Below are 24,426 nucleotides of genomic sequence, written 5' to 3'. Positions count from 1 at the left end.
GTAGCAGCTGGACTCAGTCCAACAGGGAAGAAATGAAGGCGCATTCACAGAAGGGGCACCCCCTTTTTCCTTCCTATCGAAGTCCAGAGCAGACTCATCTTCATAATCGCAACCCCCCCCCCCCCATCCCTTCCCTCTGGAATGCAGAGTCAGTGATGGTGTCCATTGTGGGACTGGATGGCTCCCAGTGGAAGATTTTGTACTCAGTGTAATAGACCAGTGAAGCGGTTCTTAAATTGTGCTCTGCACTTCCATCCTCCTCTTCTTTCCTCCTTTTCCTGTTCCAAGGGCATGCAATGGCATCATTGTCCAACAGGGACACTAACCTTTTCCAGGTGCCCCCCTCGCCTACCAGACCCCTTTCTAGGCATCCTCTTGCCACATAGATCCTTATAATTTTTTTACAAAGGCTGGATGGCCATATTTTGGGAATGCTTTGATTGTGCTTTTACTACATAGCAGAAGGTGGTTGGACTGGATGGCCCCTAGGGTTGCTCCGATTATTATTATTATTATTATTATTATTATTATTATTATTATTATTATTAGATACACAACAAGATTAGTACGCAGCAAACAAGATCACTATGCTGGCTTTTGCATTTGATCACATGTCGGACACTTCAGAGGTGTCTAGGACTGTGTGATATATTGGCGAATAATGTGTGCAGATCTGAGTAGGGTGACCTTTTGCAGTTGACAGATGGTAATTTTGTCAGCATTTATTATTTTTTAAGTGTAGGCCAAGGTCTTTAGGCACTACACCCATTATTGTTGTTGTTGTTACTACTACTATTACTACTACTACAAAGGCTGAATGGCCATTGTGAGTGCTTTGAATGTGCTTTTTCTGATTGACAGAAGGGGGTTGGACTGGATGGCCTCTGGGATCTTCCACTAAAATACTGTTAAGTTTATGTTGGTTATGTCTATGTTTGTTAAGTTGTTCTTCATTTTGAATATTGTATTGTTCTTTCATTCTTTTTAACTACAAACGAGATGTGCACTGTGCATAGGAATTTGTTCATTTTTTTCCCAATTAGTTCAAACAACACTCTCCACCCATCTGGTACTATCCTGGCCTGCCTGTCAAATGTTAGTGGAGAGGACACTGACTTGACAGTCTAGAAGATATCTTCCATGCACCCTTAATGACAAGATAGTGATCCTCCCTGGTTGAATGTTTCTAGAGGGGGGTTTGTGAAAGAGAAAGTGTATGAGAGGAAGGGACTCCAGAACGGTTTTAAGGTGGAAATAGTCCCAGAAAAGCCCATAATAGGGTCTCTGTAGGGACCCCATTAAATTGGAAATGATTTGAAGGCACACAACAACAAACAGGTGGGTTCTCATTAATTTTGCCTAGTTAGTTTACCAGCAATATGGCTGCACAGTTTTAGTACATATTTAATTAATATATTTGATCTGACAAATTCATTCCAACAAGGCCGTATATATTTCTTAACATGGTGCTCAACTCCAAAACCTCATCCAGGGAGACCGTGGATGAGCTTCCTCGGTCAGCTCCAGCTCCTTATGTGGAGATACGAGAGAAACCTCCCATCCAGGCGTCCCCTGTGCAACATCCTTGCAGACAGCCAATTCTCTCACACCAGAAGCGACTTGCAGTTTCTCAAGTTACTCCTGACACACACACACACAAAAACCTCCCAAAATTATCCCAAAATATTTTGTGCTTCATTATTTAATGCACTTCTAATTCCTGATATGACTCAAATACACAGAAGTTTAGGTGGTCCAATTTTGTCGGGAAAATTTCAGGAGAGGGGGTTCACTTGTCTAGGGGAAAGGCAACATCAACACCACTACCACCACCATGGTCTAGAGCAAAATGGGAAAATCAGGGGGCTCACCTTTTTTTAGTGAGCAAATAGGGCTTGCAGGCTTTGCCATCCCAGGTGCAGTAGGGATCATGAGCCAGGCAGCATTCGGCACAAGCTTTGCCATACAGTTCACAGCGGTGAAGGGAGAGCTGGACCACACCATTGGTGCTGCTCACAAACACTTCCTGCTGCTCAAGGAGAGAAAGAGAAGGGGCCGAAAAATCTCAGTTTTATTTCCCCAATATGTGAAGAAAAGAAAAGAAAAACCCCTGCCTCTCCCTTACTCTAGAGCAGGCATGGGCAAACTTTGTTCCTCCAGGTGTTTCGGACTTCAACTTCCACAATTCCTAACATACTACTGGCTGTTAGGAATTGTAGAAGCTAAAGTCCAAAACACCTGGAGGACCAAAGTTTGCCCATGCCTGCTCTAGAGTAACATGTTGTTCATTAGCAACCAAGCACTTACCCTTTTTAGAGAAAGCTGCATGTCGAGGATGGGTAAAGGCTTCTACAAAAAAAGAACAGCAGTCATTTAAATAGACACAGAAAACCCTTGCTGAATTAAGTAGGTGCATTTCTGAAGTTTTATCCCAATATAGATTTGTGTGCCCTTAAATCTAGCCTGGCCCATTTCTGATATCCTATATTTAAAACTAAAGAACACAGAAATCTTGGTTTGGCTACGCCTTTTAAAAAAAATCTTAACCGTACTGAGCTGGGGGTTGAAATAGACTGCCCAAGGAGCCCCTTCAAACCTTGTGATGCTGTGTAAATTATCTGGGATTTCCCTTTATTTCATATATCAACACAGCCTATAATGCAAGTGGACATCCATCCACACAGAGGAATTTTTGGAAGGAAGTACTCAATGGATGACATGCAGAAACTCACCTGTGACAACAAAGAGGACCGGAATGAACCTCAGGACTGAGATTCACCAAATAATTGTATATTTTGTGATTTTAAAAAAATAAAAATTTCATATCTGGAGAAACTGCAAGTCGCTTCTGGTGTGAGAAAATTGGCCATCTACAAGGACGTTGCCCAGGGGACACCCAGATTTTTTTTATGTTTAATCATCCTTGTGGAAGTCTTCTCTCATGTTCCTGCATGGGGAGCCGGAGCTGACAGAGTGAGCTCAGTCCACTCTCCCTGGATTTAAACCACTGACCTGTTGGTCAGCAGTCCTGCCGGCACAAGGGTTTAACCCATTGCGCCACTGGGGGCACCATTATTTTGTGATAAATTTGTACAGGAGCCTCCAGCTTCCTATGATGTATGGAGATGTTTTAAATTGTCTCCTTTACAATAATTATATTCATATACTTTTCCCATTTAGTCTGACCAGATCATAAGTCTTTTTAACACTGAGGAATCTAACCAGAGGTGGGGGTTGGGGAGTGATACCCTTCCTGGGAAGATCACTGAGATTTCATTCTTGCCCTGAAGCTAAATGTTGCAACCCCCGTCAATGCATAAAAGGTAAACCAGTGTTATTCCCACCTAGAGATGTGCCACTGAAACATATAATTTGTTACTAACAAGTCCATTCCTTTCAGAAGCTTTATTTTGATTGGGATTAATATTTAATTTAGCGCACATTTGCAGTCAACATAAATGTGTCACACTAGGCATCTCTACAAGGCTACCAAGATGGATCTATATCCACAAATATAAGAGTGAAAACAGACTTCCACATACCTTTGAAATACTGATCTCCTCCAGGCTAATCTCCTGCAGTTCTTGTCCTCCTGTGCTAGCAACCCTCACCTTCAGCACTTTACCATCATCTGTCAGAAGCCGAACAAGAAGATATATCAGAGAAAAGGAGGCTGTGTTCATTCATCCCACAAAGGATTACTCAGGTCATAACCATCCAAGGGAAGAAAAGCAGTCTACTTCAGCAAATTCAATAGATCATCTCTGAGAGATGTTTACATCAGACATTAAACAATGATAAAGAGAGGCTGCTAAAACCTGATACTGACAGCCCTCTTTATTCACGGATTGAATCGACCATAGCTGAAAAACACCCCTTCCACCAAAAAATTCCAATAAATAAGGGGTTAGTGTTAGGGTTAAGGTTGCAATTTCATATGACTTATGTCATTTTACTATGTCACTGGATATAATGGAACTTGACCATCCAAGGATTTTGTTATCCATATGGGTTCTGTAACCAACTCCCCAGTAGATACCTATATACACCTAAACTCGATATATAAACATTCAATAGAAAAATTTAAAAGACTGTAAACTTATGCTACATTTATTCCCCTGGTAAATAACTTCCCAAGCATTTTCGTCATGCCTATGTCCAAAAAAGAGCAAAAATATGCTTTATTGTCAACTTATTAAACAGAGCCAAAAACAACATGGAGCCCTACATGATAATTATTATTTTGGTCTTAAAGGTCGGGAAAGCAGTAGAGGGTCAGGAAGAAAGAGTTTCATTACAGTATTTTAAATTTTTCTCCCCCAATGAGATCAAAACATCCTTCCTAAATCAGATGTGAATCTTGGATGGAGTAGTTACATGTCCTTTCTGTTCCCAGAGTCTCAAGTAAAAAGAGGCAGAAGCATTATCATTTCAATCTAGTGCAAATGTTGAAAGTACACAATCTGTAAGTGTTGAAAAGAGCAGGTTCCCCTCAATATACCTCCATCTATCCACACATGAAGGTACATCTTTGTAGCTACCTTTTAGGGCCTATCAGGGTACATTTTTTTTCACATATGATTTATAAGGTTTGGGGAAACGGCAGAAGGATGGCGTCCACATCTGCCCCGTTTCAAGTCCGCTGCTCTGGACTTGATTGCCTAAACCTTTCTCTTTGGAAAAGAGCCCCAAGTGACCAAGGAGCTGCATTGACACTGGCAGAATGGTCTCAGTTTGCTGAGGCATGTATGCAGTAAAAAAATGCAATTTACAAAGGGTGAGATGCAAAAAAACAAAAACAAACTATCCCAAAGTTTTTTTGGCAGGATTGTTCAAAAAGGGATTGTTTTTGCTTCCATTATTTCTGCAGCTCAACGGTCCTTCCTCATTTACCAAAGTGAAATCTTAATTATTCTATAACCATAATACATTTTGGACCCTATCCATACTTTTTCCCAGCTGTGATCTTTGCTGAGATGAAACTATTAGAAAGATTGCAAGCTGTGCTCAGGATGCAAACTCATTGAGACCTGTTATGATACTTCCTTTGATATTTCCCGTTTTGCTAAGAATTTCTAACATTGTTTTGATATATTGTCGAAGGCTTTCATGGCTGGAATCACTAGGTGGGTTTTTTCGGGCTATAGGACCATGTTCTAGAGGCATTTTCTCACTACCTCTGAGGATGCTTGCCATAGATGCAGGCGAAACGTTAGGAGAAATGCCTCTAGAACATGGCCCTATAGCCCGAAAAAACCCACAAGAACCTATTGTTTTGATGTAGCCTATGGCTAATGTTTTCAGTGGTCTCTATCCAAAGAGATGGCCTATCATTCAAGAACCCACTATTATATTTATATTGAATCAGCCTCTTTCTGTTTAAATCTGATTGATAGGGGCAGGATAAATATCGCAGAAATTTGAAAAGTCAAATTTTAAGTAGAGTTATGTTGGGGATGACATAAGTCAATACATTACTTAAAAGTACATACACATACACACAGATACATGTTGTTATTGGTAAATTTCATCAAACTAACTTTATGGCGAGCTGATGACAGAATGACCTCCATGTACCCTGATATGAATGGTCCTGCTCAGGTCTTGTGAACTCAGGTTAACTGTGGCTTCCTTAACTAAATCTTCCCATTGTATTTACCTTAAGAAATTTATCAGGCTTTGCGAGGGCTATAATGATTGTGTATAAAGGAAGTACATAGACCTGATGGTGTTCTGAGCCAAGAGAGAGGAGATGGAAGTAGACATATCAGTCAGTACTGCCTCACTGTTGCTGCTGTATAGAACTGACAGGTGACACAGCAGGAAGGGAGTTGGATTCCTCCCTCTGTAATTGCTTCTCTTCAAGCTCCATGGAACATGAGGCAAAGAGGGACTCGAGCCTCCTGTGCCCTCCCAAAAAGACTAGGGTAGAGAGGACTTTGTTGTTTATTCATTCAATTGCTTCCGATTCTTCATGACCTCATGGACCAGCCCACACCAGAGCTCCCTGTCAGCCATCGCCACCCCCAGCTCCCTCAAGGTCAAGCTAGTCAACTTCAAGGATACCATCTATCCATTTTGGCCGGTCCCTCTACCTTTTTCCTTCCTTTCCCCCCAGGGTCATTATCTTCTCTCAGCTTTCCTGTCTTTTCATTATGACTAGCCCCCATGAAACAATCTGAAAAATTGGACCACCTACGTAGTCAAGCCTCCTTGGGAATTATCAGAAATGTACTAAATAACAAAGCAGTGAACACCAAAGAAATATTAAGAAAGTAATTGTTATTGAGTCCTCCTAGGACTAATAAAGGTTCCCTGAAATCTATTTGTGCACATTTACAAGGAAGAAAGCTACATTGGGAACATGGAAGAACCTAGATAGACCTTCCCCTTCCAAGATACTTCATATTTAAGGATCTTTCAGTGTTGATAAATGGGGAAAAATGTGTTTAACCCATGTTAGCTCATTTTACCATCACTTTTGTCTCTACAATGAGTAAATTTAACAAGGTTGTTCCCACTGTTGTAGTCATTATGAAGAACAAAAGTCCTTGCTCCAGAGAAATCCAAGAGGTCTGGAGAAGACTCCAGCAGAATCTTTGAGACTTTTTGATACATTTCAAGCAGAAGCATTTTTGGTCTCCAGTCAACTTAAAGATCGGCTTATGCTTATTCCTTTCAGGCTATGAACTTAAGTTCCCCTGAGCAACCTTATTTTAAAGCTTAAGGCAATTCATGCTGTCTCATAGCTGGAAAGTCCAAATGAAGGGAATATGAGAAGAGGAGTGTTCTAATACCACACAGACACATTTGCTTAGGACCCTCTACCTGTTCCAAGGAAGAGGACATCCACATGCCCAGCTTCTATCTCCACTCTGTCCACTAACAGCTGATGGATCTGGAAGGGGACATTAGCTCGCATCAGAATGGGTTTCCCCTGGAGAGGATAGATGGGGTCCCACATCAAGTGGTGAGTGCGCATGAAGCTGATGACTTCATCAGGAAAATCCTTGGTTGACTGAAGAAGAGGGTCATATGTTTCACTGGGACACTGGCAGAGAGAATGACAGACAGTGAAAATGGGAAGGGGAAGTAGAGCGTTAGCATCCAAATTCTCCCAGAAGAAGTAGCCTTGTGGGGCTTTTTAGTAGTGAGGTCTTCCAACACTACCAACTCAAACAATAACAAAAACAACCAAAGGGGGAAAAAAAAACAAATAACAAAAAAAAAAAGACAAATTTTGCCTGAAAATTAAAGTGGAAAAAACATGGTATTATGTATTTCTTGTTTGCTGGGAACCCACTCCTGCAACTAACTAAGGCTGGCTCAAGATGAAAATTGGCTTCTGATCCAACTGCTCACCCCCCATTTTCGAGGCCCAATTTTTGGCATATCCTTTTGTACACTAGTGCAGCAAATCAGCTCTTGCCCACCTCGCTTCTCAGTGCTGAGAACAAGTGCCCAAGAACCTGCCATTTAACTGCAAGATATAGAAGTGTATTGACATGCATGCTCTTCTAGGAATGGTGATGCACAAGCCAAAACATGCAACTGAGAATGCCTATCAACGTGAAGTGAGTGCTGCTGAGTTAATGCACTGCTCCAGTCTTGCTTTCATTGATTTTTAGGGATAACTGCTAAACAGAGCCATATGTTTTTATGGCAGACTTGCGGGCTGCATTCACCATATTCCATTGTCTGAGTGTCTATGCAACAACCAGCAAGATGTGGATTGTGACCTTCATAACATATATACATACTGTTCCAGGACGGGGATAGGGGATCTTTCCCTTGTATTCAACCCACTGGTACTCCAAGCCTTCCTTGTGGGCAAAGGGTCCATTGAAAGCAGCCCGAATGGCTGCCATGGAGTAAACGCATACTGCAGAACCATTAAAAATGCCACTGAGAAAGAAGACAATTGCGTAAGGGATAGAGATCTGCTACAATCTTTCTTGAGATCTAGAAGCTTTACAATGTGGGCACAACAGACACAGGAGTCTTGCATTCCCCTGGCATGACTAAAGTAGTACAAGCAGTGATGGCAGAAAGAAACAGGCTGTGAGTGATGCAGGTGTAAAAATGGGAAGGCACTGCAGAAATCCACTACTCATAGCTATCAGAGTTTTGCCTGCTTGCCCTCTCTCACCACAACTGCCTGACCCTGGAAACTGGTATCACAGTGCAGCAAAGTGCTGCTTGTTTTTGTTTAAGGAAAAAAGACACTGAAAGAGTTGTATCTTAAGAGGCCTGTTGCACACTATTTATTTACTTACTTACTTACTTACTTACTTTATTTGTATATCATCCCTCTCAGCCTTGCGGCAACTCGAGGTGACACTAGATTGGCTGATTTCAGTGTCATTAAAAGATTAATGACTTGGATGCTCACAGAGACCCCACCACGTCCAGAATAGTATTGGAAGTGCACAGGTGGAACTTTGGTATGACTCCCCACTCCCAGGGGGCATGGATTGCTGTGGTAGTCCCTCTAAACTCCATGATTGGTGAAGGGGAGGGGGTTGGAGAAGCATCTGGAAATGCCTCATAGTCAGATGCAGACCTATAGCATCTTCCAGTGGAAACCACTGAATTGGAACCCTGTCTCCATAACCAAGGTCACAAAGTGCTTCTCCCACAAGTTAGCCATGAGTTTTTGCACAAACACCAGGTTTACATGACATGTAATATTGAAACTCAGTCATACTGAAGCTGAGCTGTCCCAACACAAGTAATGGCTTTTCCTTATATATTTTGTTCACTTTCACACTCACCTAGACACTGTGAAGAGGCCATAAATAAGAGGATCCTGAACATTACGAGTACGGAGGAAGAAAACATCCTCTGAGAGGAAAGAAAGAAAAGGGGTAAGATAAACAGGCTGTAACTACCAATTTTCAGGGCTACCAGTGTTGTTGTTGTGCTTTCAAGTCATATTTGTCTTATGGGAACCCTATGGATTTTGTTGATACAATTTATTCGGAAGTGTTTGCTATTGCCTTCTTCTGAGGCAGAAAGAATGTGAGTTGCCCAAGATCACTCAGTGGATTTTCATGGCTGTATGGGAGTTGTACCTTGATTTCCCCAGCTATGTTACTCACTTTATAAACTGGGTTTAATTATCTTACTCATCTTTGTTGGAGCTTAAACTGCTACATCAGAAGTATAGAAAGTTCACATGCCTCTGGGATGGAGAGGAATGGGAACGGCTCTTTGTGTTGTTTCTGATTTTGGGCTGTGCTTCTGAGATGTAGCAAAGGGTTGGCAACAAGAGTGTTCCCTATGGGGCAGTGTTATAAATGCCCAGATTTTGGGATGGTTATTGAATCACTTTCATTTTGTCAACTTCTCAATGTAAACAAAAACTGAGATAGATAGCTCCACGGAGTTTGGTACCAGTAATAGTTTTACACCTGAGCAGTGACTGAGAAAGAGATCTCTTTCTGGTTATGATTGGGTGATAAGCCAGAATCAAATGACTGGATTGCTACAGGAGGAAGGAGTTAGAGAATGAAGCAAACTTACCCAACTGATCAAAATGTGTTTCAGTACCCTGTAGACTCGGGATGGAGCAGACTAGCCGGGCTTTAAGGAATGTGCTCCAGCGGTTGATGAGGCTGTGCTTCCCACCAACATCATTCTGCCAACCACAAACAGGAGGAGGTCAGGTGTCATCTCCATATTCCAAGCCTGACTTCATGCTATTCTAAGATATTACTCCAACTAGAGTCAGTCCTGACGTAGTTATTATTATTATTATTATTATTATTATTATTATTATTATTACTTTATTTGTACCCCGCTAGCATCTCCCGAAGGACTCGATGCGGCTTACATAGGCCAAGACCTCAAAACACAATACAACAATACAATACCTAGAGCAAATTAAAAACAATTAAGCAGAATAAACAACAGCAATAACAATACATCAAGATGTCAAGACACTATAAAACTGGGCCAGGCCAGAGTAATGGGTACAAGATTAAAAGTGCTGATGTGGCAGGAGGTATGTAGGATTATAAAGTAAGTGCAGTGACCTTTCTCAGAAACTCAAACTTGTCATTCTTTCCTTCTGAAGGTGGCCAGGATGCACATCTTCTTCCATATAGCCTATTCCAATGCACATTTACACAGAACTAAATTCCATGAGTTTGGATGTATGCCACTAAATATATACAAGTCTCAGACAGGTTGTTTCACAATTAAAATAGGGTGTGAACTATACATAGGTCTGAGGAGATGTTAAGAGACACTTCTCTCAGGTCCTCTCTGGGCCTAGTGTGCTTACTACCCTTAATGCTTGTCTGTCTCCAAATTAAGACGTGCCAGCTGTATGATAAAAGAATTCTGCTTGGCTCCAAGGATTACTGTGTTCAAAGAGAGAGGGTACTAGAACCTAATTTGCCCTGATAGCAGCAATGGGGAAAAGGAGAAAAGGAGAAAAAGAAGATATTTAACGTTAACATAACATTTCTTGCAAGTTTCTATTCATCTGCAGTAACTATTATAGCAATGTTGGCTTACCTTAGCAGCATTATTAAGGATTTATATATGTGCCAAGAGCAAGTTGTCCAGATGCTGCACTTAATCTGCAAAACTATATACACATGCTCGGCAGCAAATCCCAATGAACACAGTAGGATGGACTTCCAAGTAAACAGGCTTAGATTGCCCAGTTTACCATTAATCATATTGGGATTTATGAAGCTGTCAGCGAATGTCTCAAAACTCCCAGAAGCATCCAAAGGGATATATAAAAGTGCTTATCAAAGTTACTATCTTAGCAAACACCGGGATCAAATATTCAGATCTCTAGGCAACCAAGAGTATATGTTGAGCTAAAGAAGTGCATTCTTTGAACTAAGCGATGCCTGTAGCTCACCTTGCAGACCCGGGCCACCCGGGCATAGACGCGCCCTTTCTCCCACTGTCCAGCCTCTACTGCTGTCTCCCGGAAGAAGAAGTACACCTTATCATCATCATGGTTGTAGGTGTCAGGAATGACATAAGCCCCAATAAACACTGGCTCTGAAAGGAAGAAATTTGAATAAAAACAGCACATATCCTGTAGGAATAACACGTAATAATGAATGCAGACCTAAATTTTCCTTTTTTAATTTTAAAAAGATTTTAAGGGCCCTTCCATACAGCCATATAATCCAGAATATCAAGGCAGAAAATCCACGACATCTGCTTGGGACTGCTTATCTGAGTCCACACTGCCATATAATCCAGTTCAATGTGGATTTTATACAGCTGTGTGGAAGGGACCTAAGAAACATGAAGCACAGTCAAAGCCAACTTCTAGGGCTAAATGTAAATTGTGAGATTGGTCTTGCAGTTTCAACCAGGTTGTATTTTCCTTCATTGGGAGAGAAAATGGCATGGATGAAACTGGCTCAGAGACTCCTAGTTGCAAGAAAGCACCACTGTTTGAATTCTCTCTGTTCCCTCCAGCATACAACCCTGAGCACATTGATTTCAGTATGATTAATATTTGGATGGGAGATTGCTAGGTAATACCCAGATCTCAATGTAGGGCTAGGAAAAGTAATTCCTGAAATGCCAGAGAGCAATTGCTGCGGCTCAAAAATGACATAACTAGACTCCTTATCTAATGTTGCAGTTTCTGGCTCCTCTTACTGATCTTGAAGCCATGCACTTTCCAAGTTAAATTTCTCACAAAGAGAAGCATCATTCTCCTGACTTGAATCTTCATCACTTCGAGCCCCAGAAAATCCCATAGGCAATCCCACAATACTTTCTAAAACATCAGTGAACCCATAAGCCTTAGGAGTCTCAGGCTGATCTCCAAGAGTCAGTCTGATTCAATAAGAACACAGTCCTTACTTTTGTTATTGCTCATTGTAGGCTGCACAGCACGACAACAGCAGTCTCATTGCTTGTTACAGACCACCTTCTTAGCAGTTTATTTCCCTACCTCCATTTACCTTTTAACCAATAATCTTGGTTCTGTTCTGTTCGGAGGTAGTTTTGGTCAGCTCTGTCAAGTTGTGTCCGGAAGAAAGCAGCACTGCTACCCATGAAGTCAATGGAAGTGCCAGAATAAAACTCTCCATCTGTAAAAGATCATCAATGAGACCTTTATTGGCAAAATATACATTCTGTGGGGGCGGATCAAAATTCTGTTGTGTTTAAAGTAGACTAATTAAAATGGAATTTATTCATGATTGACTTGTCTCGTTGATTTAATGTGTAAGTTGGGATCCAACCCTACAATAAGAGGGACATTTCTTTTCTTTCATGACCCTATAATGAAAAGATTAAAGTGATGAAAATTGGACAATTGGATATGGATTTTATGTAGCTTCCTGTCTTTTTGACTTTAAGCCAGTGAAGCTTTTCCTACCACAGAGATGTAGTAATTTGAAAGGGTATTAGTGGAGCAGAAACTACAACTGAATTAAAACTGTCCTGGAAATGAACCACTTAATACATAAATGGCTTGGTTTTAAACTTTCCCTGCACCATATTCCGTAGGTTTACAGTGGGCAAAAGGCAGAGTCAGAATCAATATGCTGGCAGATCTCTAGTGTAGATGACTTGAAATAGATCAACAACACTTTCCAGCTCCAGATCAATTAACACAGAAGCTAGGAAATTTAGGGGTCTAAAACTGGCCATGAGGATGAAAAAAGTGATCTCAATTAATGAATATTTTAGAAGATATTTAGCCTTAAGGAATTGTATAGAAATACACATTAAACATTCTGACCCCATACCATTAGCTAAGTGGAGTTTTCTACTAATAACAATATTAATCAGAAATGTGAAGAAGAATTCAACAGAAAATAATTTCCCTTGGTGTTTGCTTAGGAAGGTCTACTATGAGTTTATTGATTGCTGTTTAATTTTGTGGTCACATTTGGACCTATTTATTTATTTATTTATTTACTATATTTGTATCCTGCCCTTCTCAACCTCAAAGGGGACTCAGAGCGGACTTACACATAGGCAATAATTCAATGCTATAAAAATACACAATTAAATAAACAATTACGTTAAAACCAAAAATTAAAACATCTAAACAATTACATTAATTACTAAAATCACATTATTAAAATCACACCATCCTGAATCATAGCCCAGGGCCATTCCAGTTGTCATTTCACAGATTCTACATTCATTTATTACACTGCATTTACTCTCTGAAAGCTTAGTCCCATAGACATGTTTTAATTTTCTTTCTAAAGGCTAGGAGAGAAGGAACTGATTGAATATCACTGGGGAGGGAGTTCCATAGATGACAGGCCACTACTGAGAAGGCACTGTCTCTTGTCCCTACCAACCATGCCTGCGAAGGAGGTGGGACCAAGAGCAAGGCCTCCCCAGAGCTAAACCTATGTGATGGTTCATAGAAGGAGATAAGTTCAGACAGGTAAGCTGGGCCAGAACCTATGGAGAGATCTTTTGGTCCCTTCCAAACAGATGAATAAAATCCCACATTATCTGCTTTGAACTGGAATATATGACAGTATGGACTCAGATAAACTAATTCAAAGCAGATATCATGGGATGTTCTGCCTTGATATTCTAGGTTATATAGCTATGTGGAATGGCCCTCAGCTGAATGGTAAAATCACTGTAATTTTCTCATGCTGTGAATCTATGAATCAAATATTTCATGTAAACCTTAAATATCTTTCTTTGGCAATAAATAATATACAGTGCCTGTTAAGTTTCTTGTTTGTTCTTTTAACAAAATACTTATTTTATGTCACTATGCCATATTGCCAATAACTTCATTTTTTAAAAAAAAATGAAGTCTGTTTAATAATTGAGTATCATAAATCTGCTTCACTGTCTAATTGTTCAGCTTAAATGCTGACATCTTGCTTGGTATATTTTGAAATAAATTTTTGTTAAATAAATTCTTGTTTTTACTCTACTATTACTATTACTCTACTCTCTAACCTAAAAGGGACAAAATTTTCCCTACAATGGCTGAAACACATTTTTGCAATGTGGGTTTGACAGGCCCTTGGCTGTGTTCATTATTTTTCCTCTTACCTGTGAGCAGCCCTGCAAAAGGTTCATAAGGGTTGTATGGGCACTTGCCTCTCCCAGATCCTACAGAGTATTGCACCAACTGCATAGTTGGCAGCCCTGGCTCCTACAAAGCACAACAAAGACATTTCAGTTCGAGCAAACGTTATGTTGGAAGCATTACTGCAAACAGAAACTTCATAGTTACTGTATATAAGATGCCATATGCATGGAGAGAAGAAAGCCTGTTCTGCCATTCATGTCAGGTTTTGGCAGTCGAGAAACAAGAGGTCATTTTTTAATACTAAATTTTATTAAGAAGTGAAAAAACAAAACAAAGACAATACAAAGAAAGCAGATTTTGTAATATATCAAACTAATCCTGCATCTTACATAACTAATTCTAAGACAGACACACTATGCTTGCACCTTCCTATATTAATGTACACCTACTAAACAATGACTGCAACTATTCTCCAAATCTCATACTCATTACCTGTTGATTTTTACTCTTTATCATCCCAATCCGTTTAGATCATATTGATAAAAATAAATGAGAAAAGGAAACCAAGACCAAGAATTGTAATGATCTGATACTGTACATAGTTATACATAAAATTCTACCTGTTATTTAACTTTTAGAAATAATGAGGACGGAGTAAATATATGAATAACTGATCTTAAACATTTTATTTTTGTTGTTGTAAAAGGAAACAGTTCATCATTCATTTTCCTACCTGTCCCCCAATTTTTCTCATACACCCTCATATCATTAGTGTGAATATTAAGAATGCCAGAACAGAATGAATGTCTCTGTTTCCTAAATCACTTATTGATACAAATATTTTCACAGATAGTTTCTTCAGTATCAGAAGAAAGGGCAAAAGCATAGAGCATGTTCTGACTGGGGTTAGGAAAAGTGAATGAACGTCCTACTGCCTAGTGTAGTGTTCCCACAGAAAAATGGATGATGTTTTTCGTTCAGTGCGTATGTTTTCATCTGATAGGAAAATGCAACCATATTTTCACTACTCTTTCATTCACAGAGCACTGAGGCAGGAAGGACAGGATATTCAGAATCTGGTATGTGAAAAAACTGCATTATGAGGTTGCAACTCACCTCAGCTCCAGCTTTGATGTGTATGAAGGCACATATGGGCTGGTAGGAGCCTGTTCCACAGGCAAAGACATGGCTGCTGTTAAAGCGCTGGAGAAAGCGGATGAAATTGGCACATTCTGTCTGGAAAGGAGTCAAAAGGCACCATTACTCTGGGTTCTCACACTACACTACTATATTGCTATACCCCACTTTTACTGTCATAGCAACACGGTATGGAAATCTGAGATTTGCAGTTTAGGGAAGGACATATTGAATGTTCAGCTAGAGAAGGCATGAGCAAACTTTAGCCCTCCAAGTGTTTTGGACTCCAACTCCCACAATTCCTAACAAACTACCAGCTGTTAGGAATTGCAGGAGTTAAAGTCCAAAACATCTGGAGAGCCAAAGTTTGCTCATGCTTGAGCTAGAGGGTACTTCAACTTTAATAAATGATAAAGTTCAGGATTCCTCATAAGGTTGCCATAACAGTTAAAGTGGAATAAATGCACTTCAACGGTGTAATGTGATAAAGCCCTTGAATACTTCTATTTTGTCCCATTTTTTTTACCATAAGAGAAAGTTTCTCTCTCTTTCATTAAGACCTATCTCTAATGAAGATCTGTGAAACATACATCTTCTCTCACTCCCAATGTTGCTGAACTTTGCATTATCCATCAACCCCTTTTCCATTTATGGTGGAATGGCCTTCCTTTTCAGATGAGCCCCAATATGGAAACTGTCCCAAGCAACACATGCACCCATACCTGATAATTATCAAGTCATTGCTGCTGCTGAACTAGGCCTGGGGCCATGCAAGATGTGAAAGAGGGGTGCCATCAGTTGTTGCACAGAAATAAATGTCTGTGTACATTTTCACTTCAACCATGTTATTCATAGGGATCACTGAACTTTTGGGAGACATCTCAATCTAAACCAGTGGTTTCTCAACCTGTGGGTCCCCAGATGTTTTTGGCTTCAACTCTCAGAAATCCTAACAGCTGGTAAACTGGCTGGGATTTCTGGGAGTTGTAGGCCAAAACACCTGGGGACTCACAGGTTGAGAACCACTGATCTAAACTGTTGAGACTTTTGATACATGTCCCTGATTGAAGCCCAGAAATCTCATAGGGCTGAGTAGTGTTCCTTATTATAAGGATGCCTCCTATTTGAGGGTTGGAAAGCCTTTCCTTTTATATAGACTAAAAAAGATTACCAAAAAATCCCATATTTTGATTTTGGGTCCATCACAAAGACAGAAATAAGTGCATCATGAATGTGGACAACATGTACTAATTTCACAGAGAAATACAAGATTAAGGTAACTGGAACCAATACTTTCATTTGGTACTCAAAGAGAACAGAAAATTCCGAATAGCTAGTCTCTGACCACAAGCCTGCCATGTCATGAATTTTGACAGTTTCTCAATGCTATTTTGAAAACCTGGCAACACCAATGGAGACTTTAGTCAAAGGCGCATACTTCAGGATTCTTCCCAGCCAATCTGCAATGCTCTCTCTGCTCTCTAGGAGCTGGCCAGAAAATCTGGAGGAAAAAAGAAAAAACACATAACCAAGACTTTGTTACTCTGGTAGTGATGATGACCGTAGGCCTCTCAGTGAATATAGGTTGGGCGCGGGGGGTTTGGCTGATGAAGTATTCACTCTGTTTTAGTCTCTCTTCCCCACCACACACCTCTGTGCCTGCATTGCATGCAAACACATCCTTCTCTATCCCAGTCCCACTTCCTTTGCTCTTTACACTCCTGCTCTGAGAAGAGGAGAAAGTCATTTTGTGAGTGAAGGAATGTCTTGACCAATCAATGAGATGCCATGATAATTTCTGCTGGAAAAAAAAACCCACAAAAGTTTCTGCTGTTGTCTGTCCAGGAATGCATCCATGCCCTACAATTATAGAGTGGATGCATTGCAGAGGTATTGCACCAACTGACATCCGCCAGGAAGTAGCAACCAATAGTGAAAGGACCAGGGCAGTGACATCTCTGGCCCACCCCCTGTTTGGGTATTAGCCAGCATGCCAACGACTTAAATCAGGAAATAGTTTTCTAAGATCTACAGAGACACTTGCTGCAAGCAAGAGTCCAAAAGTGGCAGGATAAAACCCAGAACCTCAATCAATGGCTGATACCAAATGAGAGACTCCCTCCTGGGCACACAGAAAACTGGGCGACTTGGAAGGCACTGAAGAGACTGCACACTGGCACCACGAGATGCAGAGCCAACCTTAAGAAATGGGGTTACAATGTGGAGTCGACGAGATGCGAGTGTGGAGGAGAGCAAACGACTGACCACCTACTACAATGCACCCTGAGCCCTGCCACATGCACAATGGAGGACCTTCTTATAGCAATGCCAGAGGCACTCCAAGTGGCCAGCTATTGGTCAAAGGAGATTTAATAGAATGCCAAGTTTTCATACTTTGTGTTTTTTTCTTTTTTAAATACAATACAACTGTTTGGTTCGCTCCTGATACGATAAAATAAATAAATAAATAAATAATACAATTATGGCATTTTAATTGCCCTTTAAATGTCATTGTTTCTTCCTATAAAACCTAGGGATTTATAGTTTTGTGAGGTGTTTAGAAATGATTGCCCAAGAGCTCTAATACTTTAATGTGGGAATGTAAGAGAGAAGTATGAATCCCAAGAGTTCATAGGATGGAACCACAGCACTTTAAATTCGAAGATGTGTGAACCAATGCTACAGTTATGCAGTGTGTACATATCCATGGTGACAAGGTCATATGCTTGAGGATGCGGTATTTTCAAAACAACTTCATTATTAAAGCTATGTACAACTGCCTCCCACCTATCTCTACTGCTGTTTTTCAGACTTCTTTGTACTTTAGAGAGGTAATGTAAAGGAAACAGCTGTACACCAACCCAGGAAGTTGTATCTGATTGGGCAGCTTGGTTTTAAATCTGTCCACTTTGTTTAGGGATACTGAATAGCTAATTCACACCTGCCTTGGGGTTTCCACACGTTCTGACATTTTGATAGGCATGCACTAGCAATGTACACTCGTAAACTGACTATTTTGGATATGTTTTTAAACACCTGAAACCTGATTGATATTGTAAATGTAGGATGAAAGATATCTATTTTAGACAAATAGTTTAACTGATTTTTCTATCATCCTTCATAAGTATCCATATCTTTTCAACACTAAAACAAAAACACTCTAATTATTTAATGGAACCAAGTGACTACTGTGAAAAAGGACCAGAACAGAAACAAGTCTCTTTCCGAATCTGATCAGCACAATTTTCTCTCTTAGATTGAAAGAACGTTTGGATTTCTAGTCAAATTGCGAGCTGTGGTCCCAAAAAAGTAACTCTTCCAAGCTCTGGTTCTTTCCCATCCCATACTTCTTTACATAAATTCTTGCACATATTACCTAATATTATGAGGTCCTACTAGTTTTTTTTTGTGATATAATGGTGAAATATTGATATCTTCTGGCCAGCTAACCTTTTGAGGCTCTATGTTGGGGTGGTCTAGGTGGAGCAAAAACACATGATCCTTGGCACCTGCCATCAGCCATGCCCTCTTTTCATCCAGAAGAAGTGACTGGAAGGCCAGGTCATTATCCGAGTCTAGAAGCAGCCGGGAGTTATTTGATCTCAGTAGATCTGAGAGATAGAACAATGAAACAGAGAAATTGAAACTGATATATATGTTAGTAATATATTTTAGTCTATTTTTCTTGCTTCTGTTTATTTTAATTACTTAATATTGATTTTACTTATACACCATCCTGAGGTTTTGGGACACATGATGAGTTATGAATATTTTAATAAGAACAAATGAGTGACACAATGACGAAGAATGCATCTACACTGCGGAACACAGTTTGACACCACTTTAACTATCATGGCGCAATGCTATGGGATCCTGGGATTTGTGGTCTGGTAAGCCATCAGCATTCTCTGGTAGATAAGGCAGAAGACCTGTAAAACTGATTCCACTTATGTTGTTTTCACAGGGAACGCAATAGGACCATAAATTGAGATCTCATAGATTCACCATCATTCTAGTGAGGGGGATAAGAGGCATGTGACAGAGAAACAGGAAGAGTACAAATGATCACAGCATTGTCTGGACTAATTTATACATATAATGTTTGCTTTGCTTGTGGAACTCCTCTGTGGAGAACTCTTTTACAAAGTACACAGTGCTCTATAAACAAGGAACAATCCTGACTGAAAACTTGCTTTCATGCTTTAGGCCAGTGTTTTCCTGGCTATAGTTATTGCTTCTCTAAACACAGAAAGAAGGTTGACCTTCCTCCTCCTTTCATTGCATGAATTCCTGCATGCGTGCCCAATAGCCCTGACACTCCATAATGACTCTCACAATCGCTCTGTTATGTTATTGTTCTCACCCTTAGTCTTTCAGGCACATCTTTCCTTTGCGCTCCATGTCTTGGTCTTATCATTTCCTTTCGGCAGGCCCATCTGCGTCTTTCTTTCTCCTCCTTCTATTCTACTCCCAGGGCGGAGGACCTCTCTAAGGGCTCGTCTAACGTAAACTGCTGTCATCCCTTGTGTCCTTGAACTTAGCTTGATATCTGTGAGTCACACCTCCTGCCATTGTCTGTCTTGGCCCTTGGTCCTCCACAGGCTGGGAACTTCCTTTCTTTGGAGAGCCAAGATGAAGAGGGTTTTTAAAAAAACCCACCATGACCAGCCCTAGCAGAAACAGTGACTGGCCTCCTCCCTTTGAACCAGGGAGGAGGGCTTGTTCTTGTCCTGAGACACAGTCTCAAATATTTTCTTTCCAAGGAAAGTCAGATTACTTTACTTTTGGGAGGAGGCTGGGCATTGTAATAGCTGGCAATGCATCTGTTAGAATTGTCTGGCTCTGATGAAAGCAACATTAATCAATTTGTCTTCTTGGTTTCTTCCTGTCCTCCTTCTTCATTCCAGAAAAGTTAGATTGCAATACACAGATTATATTAAATTAAATCAGGCAGGCTGCTATGAAATTCAAAGCTGGAATACAATGGGTTGATGATGAAGGGAAATGAATGGTTTACAACTTGTATCTGCATATTAGATGTATTTGTTTCAAACTCGCCCATAGTCACCTATCCCTAGTAAAACAACAGACTGCTCAAGCTCATTTCAAATCACTAAAACCAGTGCCAATTTACTTTCCTCTCTTAGCCCAATTACTAAACTTTACCAAAAATTGTACATTTTTTCTTTGCGTCAGGAGCAAATTGAGAAACTGCAAGTTGCTTCTGGTGTGAGGGAATGGGCCGTCTGCAAGGATGTTGCCCAGGGGACGCCCAAATGTTTTGATGTTTTACCATCCTTGTGAGAGGCTTCTCTCATATTACTGCATGGGGAGCTGGAGATGACAGAGGGAGCTTCTCCGCGCTCTCCATGGATTTGAACCTCCAACCTGTTAATCTTCAGTTCTGCTGGCACAAGGGTGCCCATTGCGCCACCGAGGGCAATGGCAGCAAGAATCCATGAGCACCCATTCAGATTTCTATCTGGTCCTTTAGGGGGGGCGGGGGAGGAATGTCAGGGCTAGAGTACTGTCTTGAAAAGCTGTAGGTATGTATATTTTTCCAATTGGTTGGACTTTAAGATGTTGTTGCTTTTTATTTAAACATCTGTCTAACAGTGATTGAGACTAAAATGTATCATGCTTTATGATATCACCAGATCCTGCTCCTTGTAATGGCATTTCGTAAACTCACTAAAAAAAGTTGTTTGCACTCAATTAGTTTAGCAGATGAAAGAGCAAGGACTGGGATATTTCCCTTCCCAATAGGTTTGGACAAAAGCAAACTGCTGCAGCCCCTTTCAGCTTGTGTCTTCTTCCTCATTAACAACTTCTGGATCTTGATTACACTCCAGTGTTGCTTGGCCACACTTGTCCTCATTTTCATCTGTGAACTTTTGGAGGAAATAGTCTTATAAATGTGCATTTTCTCAAAAAAAAAAAAAAAGACAAGGACTTCCCCTCACCCGACTCCCTGAACTGGGTTAGGGCATGCAAAGAATTCCTGAAGAGGGACAGTTTCCATTCAATAACAGAAATCCGGGGGGGGGGGGGGGGGGGATGACCGACCACTCCCAGAATCCTGTGGTTTGTGGGTTCTGGAGACTATATTCCCACAAAATAACTTTTCCAATCCCTGCTCATAAATAAGTGTAAGAGAAGAAGGTGATTTAAATGGCTTGGTGAATATTTCCTTTTAATTTGCCAACTTCAGGGGGAAAGTTGTCTCATATCTAGCCGGACTTGCAGGCAGAGTTGTCTGTTACCAGAGGCAAAAGTCAGAGCAACTATTGAGCAGATCTTGGAAAGCTATTTTTAATAACACAAATATAACAACATGCTGAATGAGGAATGATTTAGCTTGGTGAAGAGAAGATGTAAGGGGACATGACTGCCATCTTTACATATCTGAAGAGATATAGAAGATGAAGCAAACTTCTTTTCTGCTGCTCCAGAGACTAGAACACACTAACCAATAGATGTACATTACAATAAAAGAGATTCCACCTAAACATTAAGAACTTATTTACTATCAGTGTTATTTGATAGTGAAAAAAAAATCACTTTTGGGAGCAGAGTCTCCTTTGGAGGTTTCAAAAAAGGTTGAACTGGAAACTTTCAGGAGTGCTACATTCCCGCATAGCAGAAGGTTAGACTAGATGGCCCTAGTAAGCTTTCCCAACTATAATTCTATGGCTCTAGAAATAGAAGATACATTTTACACAGTCTACATGCCATCTGAGTTGTAGTATGAATATTATTATACTTTCTTCCAGTGATAAAAAGTATAATTTGAAGTGTGGGGATTAAAAACACAGTAACTGAAGTGTTCAAAAAATCTCAATCACAACAAAATGCATAACCACTTTGCATCTGCTCACCTGGAAACCCCTAAATCATTCACCTGCAGATCAGTAAAGGTTAGGCAAACAAAAAAGCAACACAAAAGAACTCAGATGTCCTGCTTAGCCTTTATGAACTTGACTTGAATGAACCACAGATGCTCAAATGCCTGAGGTGTATTGAGATATTGAGTTTCAGCCAGGGGTTACAGGTTGAACCTTGGAGTTAGTGAATGTGACAATCTGGAAGGTGGAGTGTGAGAGAAATCCCTAGGTTAGGGGGAAAAATGCCTGCATCTGCCTTGTTTCTGTCTTCAGTGGAAATTAAATGTGCCATGGCTGTGGGCCTTCATCCTAGGAATCAATCCAAAAGACCAACATGATGTCCAGCTCTACTACCTTGGTATGACAGGCAGAGACGAGGAACCCACTGCTTCCAGGAAATACTGTTCTCAACTTCCAGTAAAACAAACCAAGCCACAAGGGCTATGTTGGTGGTGAAATAGCAGCACATGGGAAAAATCAATCTGGTCATTCCCTCTTTGTTGCCGAATGCTCCAATGTCCAAAACCCCGACTTCACAGACACATTTTCTTCTCAGAGAAAGTCACCTACCAACTAAAACAGAAATTGAAATAATGAAAATAATAATTAATACATCTAGTAGCAATAAACAAATTACCTTTATCATTCCCATGTGAAACAACTTGAAAGCAGCCAATAACAACAAAGTGATTAAAGGTAAAGTTACTATCCCAAATCCCAAGGATTTTTCTGCTGAATATGATGCCTATATATTTCATTATCTGGAACCAATCTGTCTGCATGGGCCCTGGTTCAGTCTTGGCAAGATGCTAACCTCACAATATTGAATTTCCTGCTGGAATGTAGGTGGTTAGATAACTTAGCCTTACCTGCCTGGAGACCAGATCCCATGCATGTTTATTTGGAAGTAAGACTCTAAACCACCTTGGGAAGTCTGACTTCGCCACGGTGGTCCACGCTCTGGTTACATCCCGTATAGACTACTGCAACGCTCTCTACGTGGGGTTGCCTCTGAAGACTGTCCGGAAGCTGCAATTAGTCCAACAAGCGGCGGCCAGATTACTAACAGGAGTGGGGTACAGGGAGCATACTACTCCTCTGTTGCGCCAGCTCCATTGGCTGCCAATTAGCTTCCAAGAACAATTCAAAATGCTGGTGTTGACCTATAAATCCCTAAACGACTCCGGCCCAGTTTACCTGTCTGAACGGATTCTCCCCTATGAACCATCAAGGTTGTTAAGATCATCTGGAGGGGCCCTGCTCTCGGTTCCACCACCTTCGCAATCGCGTCTGGTGGGGACGAGGGACAGGGCCTTCTCGGTGGTGGCGCCTCGGCTCTGGAACTCTCTCCCATTGGAGATCAGAACTGCCCCTTCTCTCCTGACCTTTAGAAAGTTGATGAAAACCTGGCTCTGGAATTTGGCATTTGATGAGTGAGGCAATAACTTTGACCACACAGACGAATGGGGATGAATAGGGATGAATAGTGATTTTATGTGAATGATTTGGCCTTATATAATTATATGATAGTACTTTAATGTGTTTATATTAGTGTATTATTGGTTGTGATGTTTTTAAACTACTGTGTATGAATTCCTTGTTGTAAACCGGCCTGAGTCCCTCGCTGGAGGTGAGAAGACCGGTATATAAAAGTTCTAAATAAATAAATAAACCAGGGATGGGAAACATCTGGCCCTCTAGATGTTGTTGAATTGAAAGTCAATTTTTGAAAGTCCATTGGCTGCCGATTTGCTACCGGGCTCAATTCAAGGTGTTGGCATTGGCCTATAAAGCCCTAAACGGTTCCGGCCCAAGATACCTTTCCGACCGCATCTCGGCCTATGAACCCACCAGGACTTTGAGATCTTCTGGGGAGGCCCTGCTCTCGATCCCGCCAGCTTCTCAAGCACGGTTGGCGGGGACGAGAGATAGGGCCTTCTCGGTGGTGGCTCCTCGGCTGTGGAACGCCCTTCCTACAGACATTAGGCTGGCACCATCTCTCATGGCATTCCGAAGAAAGTGGAAGACCTGGATGTTTGTGCAGGCGTTTGAGTAATTTAGTGCAATCTGGTAATGGAACATAGGAATAGAACAATGGACGACGAACCTGGACTACGCTTGGATGATGAGAAGATTGGGTACGGTTGTTTTTTGTAATAATTGTGCATTGTAATTGATTATTGGTAATTTATGGATAATGTGTTAAGTCAATTGTTATATGTTGTATGGAACCACTGCTGTTTCTACTGTTTTTACTGTTTGTGAACCGCTGTGAGTCGCCTTCGGGCTTGAGATACAGCAGTATATAAGCAAAGTAAATAAATAAATAAGTCTCAATATAGCCAATGGTGAAAGATGGTGGGAGCTGAAGTAAAACAATACCTGGAGGACTGC

The 24,426-nt window shown here is 40.8% G+C and overlaps 1 protein-coding gene across 3 annotated transcripts in view; it reads right to left on the bottom strand.

The window, feature by feature from the left end:
* The window catches only part of LOC132769152 (semaphorin-3D-like), a 53,136-nt gene that overhangs the window by 9,097 nt on the left and 19,613 nt on the right, over positions 1-24,426 (bottom strand). For 2 of the 3 annotated variants that reach the window (XM_060765814.2, XM_067463613.1), the window contains exons 2-15: positions 22,387-22,605; positions 18,599-18,759; positions 16,587-16,649; positions 15,128-15,247; positions 14,032-14,134; positions 11,952-12,080; positions 10,883-11,028; positions 9,526-9,640; positions 8,775-8,844; positions 7,761-7,905; positions 6,829-7,051; positions 3,543-3,631; positions 2,308-2,349; positions 1,872-2,029 (exon numbers count right to left, since the gene is read on the bottom strand). In XM_060765814.2, coding sequence (XP_060621797.2) covers positions 1,872-2,029; positions 2,308-2,349; positions 3,543-3,631; positions 6,829-7,051; positions 7,761-7,905; positions 8,775-8,844; positions 9,526-9,640; positions 10,883-11,028; positions 11,952-12,080; positions 14,032-14,134; positions 15,128-15,247; positions 16,587-16,649; positions 18,599-18,759; positions 22,387-22,522 — 1,700 coding nt within the window. In that variant the 5' untranslated portion in view covers positions 22,523-22,605. Of the gene's footprint in view, positions 1-1,871; positions 2,030-2,307; positions 2,350-3,542; positions 3,632-6,828; positions 7,052-7,760; positions 7,906-8,774; positions 8,845-9,525; positions 9,641-10,882; positions 11,029-11,951; positions 12,081-14,031; positions 14,135-15,127; positions 15,248-16,586; positions 16,650-18,598; positions 18,760-19,511; positions 19,661-22,386; positions 22,606-24,426 lie in introns of those variants that run through there. The other variant, XM_067463614.1, reaches the window with a different exon arrangement.

The sequence above is a fragment of the Anolis sagrei genome, chromosome 2 (assembly GCF_037176765.1).
Source record: "Anolis sagrei isolate rAnoSag1 chromosome 2, rAnoSag1.mat, whole genome shotgun sequence".
In the NCBI taxonomy this organism is placed as follows: domain Eukaryota; kingdom Metazoa; phylum Chordata; class Lepidosauria; order Squamata; family Dactyloidae; genus Anolis; species Anolis sagrei.
This window is presented reverse-complemented; position numbering and strand designations above follow the sequence as displayed.